The following is a 2,423-nucleotide window of genomic DNA, read 5'->3' on the forward strand; positions in this document are numbered from 1 at the left end:
ACAGCTGAGAGGGGAAGGGGACATTTGCCCGATCCTTCTGGAAGGCATGGAGATGCAAGCCAAACGTTTTGATATTTCTGAAATGTGGGCCTATTTCTGGGACTATCTTCATCGAGCATGTCCCAGCCTTTTCATGGAAAGGCCAGAAACACAGCGGCCCTGTTTATCCATGGATTTTCGCTCTCTTGAGAAGCAGACCTTGAAAGTTCTTGTGGTATTGTTTATGGATGAGGCAGATAGCTTACCACTGACTGTTTGGATGACTTTTTTCATACAATCCGCACAATAAAACAACATAGGAGTTTTTACAACTTGACATCTTTTGCACTTGTTGGAGTCAAAACATTACTGCTTGCGGGTCGATATGATGAGAGAGTCAAACAAGCAAAAGGTGATTACATTCTAAGCTGTTTATCACCATTTCCTCACGATCACACACTTCATCTGTCAGGATTTGATGTGGCAGACATCGTAGACCTGATGGATCAAGCAAATGAAAATCACTTTGGTTTGCTGCATGACATTCTAGAGATTGCAGCTTCCATCATGCAGCAGTCTGTTGGTCACAAGGGCTTAGTCGTGACTTGTTTAGCATTTTTGATGCAGGAACGTGCTTATGACCACAAGGCTTGGTTGAAACTCACAGATTCTTACGAGCTTGGTTCATACGTGTTTGGGCAGGCTACATACAACAGGATGTTGCGATGTTTCAAACGTTGGGTCAGTGCTTCTCAAGATCATTTCAACCTTCTAGAAGGGCTCCTAGAAAATGGAGAACGAAAATATCAGGAGGGTGATCTGCTTATAGTCAGGGGCCTACTTGCCGAAGGTGTTCTGGCTATCCGGGGGAAAGACGATGGCACCTGCATCGTGGACATATCTTCACCCTTGCTACGAACAACAATAAGGAGGAAGTGTTCAATTGTTGATCAAGTGGTGGAGCCCCCTCCAACAACCATCTGTGTGGACAGGAAATGGGTAGTTCTCCAAGCTATCAAAACTCTTGATGGAGACCTGATGGACAGACCAGAATGCTTGAATGCAGACGGTCAGTCCTCTTCAGAATATATTCATCAATTTTTTTTTATGTGCCGAGTGAAGACAATTCTTCGCCAAGCATATCCCCACTGTCAAATATTTGTATTACATGAGGTGAAGGAGCAGTAGTTCCCAGGCAAGAAGGGCAGTCAGCGCAGCCAGTTGCATCTTGATACTCTCGTCACAGATGGGCCAAATTGTGCGAGAAGGGGTTTTGAGCTCATGGAATGCAAGTTTGAAGTCTGCTGAGTGTCATGAAGAGAGAGCGCATCAGTACCATTGCCAACACAATGCGCAGGTGTTCATGATAAACTTCTCAAAAGAGAAGGTGCTAGTATTAATTAAGCCAAGGAGAGATGGAGTCTATTCTATGTCAGTTCAATTCAATTCAGCGGATGATTTTGCCTTAGTGTGCACTTTAGATGTGCAAGGGAGGTGCGAAGACGACAGGTTTCAGTTGAGGAAATGGATAGGTCGGCTCTCTTTCTCAGAGCTGGTGTGAGTCTATCTATATGAGAAATTTTTGAGCACATGAACATATCAAAGAAATGGTTCTTATAAAAACCATGTTACAATATATTCCATGCTTCACCTTGCTGGAGATATTTTCTCTTCTGTTTGAGGAGCTTTATCAGCGATTTAGTCTCTGTACTTGTGGATGAGTTGATTAGGGAGTTTTACCATGTCTCATGTTGGTTCCAAGACTATGATGCGTCTTTAAGTGTCTTACTTCAGCTTGTTTTCATCAATCTTTCTTGCTTATGTATGCTGGTTCGATCAGTTGCTTATTATACTTGGAAGGCTGTTCCTAACAAGAGTGTTGCTATATGAGTTCTAACCCTATCTGCTTTACTTGGTCACTTTGAGTTTTTTCCAAGGTATATCAGGTTGGGTGCCTGTCATTGGCCCTTAATTGTGGGCTGCCAAGCTCCTTTTTCTTTAGGAATTTTCCTTGGTTTTCCTTCCTCCTCTCTTCTCAGGATGTATAGATAGGCACCCGCTATTGCACTTCACTTGTTCATCACACTTCTGGTTCAAGTGGAGGTTGTCCGCCTTCCATGCATAGGTCTTTTTGTATTCCATCAACAGGTTCCCTGCATTGCACCTATGCATTATCCATCCCCCCACACAGCCCCCCCCCCCTCCCTCCCCCCCCCCCCCCCCCCCCCCCCCCCCCAAAAAAAAAAAAAAAACATCCTCTCTCTCTCTCTCTCTCTCTCACACACACACACACACACACACACACGTGTGCATCTGTGCACTTTATGTGGGTGCACCTATATCTGTTGTTGTGCTCAGTATTTTTGCATCTTGTCTTTCTAGATTAAGTGATTAGTTTGCAAGTGTGTTTACTTCATTTTAATCATCAGATCAATTCTTAGAAG

General features: G+C 43.8%; 1 protein-coding gene across 1 annotated transcript; it reads left to right on the forward strand.

Annotated features, from left to right (window-relative positions):
• The first annotated feature begins 390 nt into the window (after window positions 1-390).
• LOC147420592 (uncharacterized) lies at window positions 391-1,758 on the forward strand. The gene has a single exon (XM_086504690.1). The coding sequence runs from the start codon at window positions 481-483 to the stop codon at window positions 1,165-1,167; it is 687 nt and encodes a 228-aa protein (XP_086360816.1). The 5' UTR covers window positions 391-480; the 3' UTR covers window positions 1,168-1,758.
• Window positions 1,759-2,423: the final 665 nt, after the last annotated feature.

This window comes from Adiantum capillus-veneris, chromosome 28 (genome assembly GCF_014529385.1).
Source record: "Adiantum capillus-veneris isolate H3 chromosome 28, ASM1452938v2, whole genome shotgun sequence".
In the NCBI taxonomy this organism is placed as follows: Eukaryota; Viridiplantae; Streptophyta; class Polypodiopsida; order Polypodiales; family Pteridaceae; genus Adiantum; species Adiantum capillus-veneris.

Bases quoted from the DNA above. Each gene is read 5' to 3' on its own strand.
- LOC147420592 (XM_086504690.1), top strand. From the start codon at position 481: ATGGATCAAGCAAATGAAAATCACTTTGGTTTGCTGCATGACATTCTA.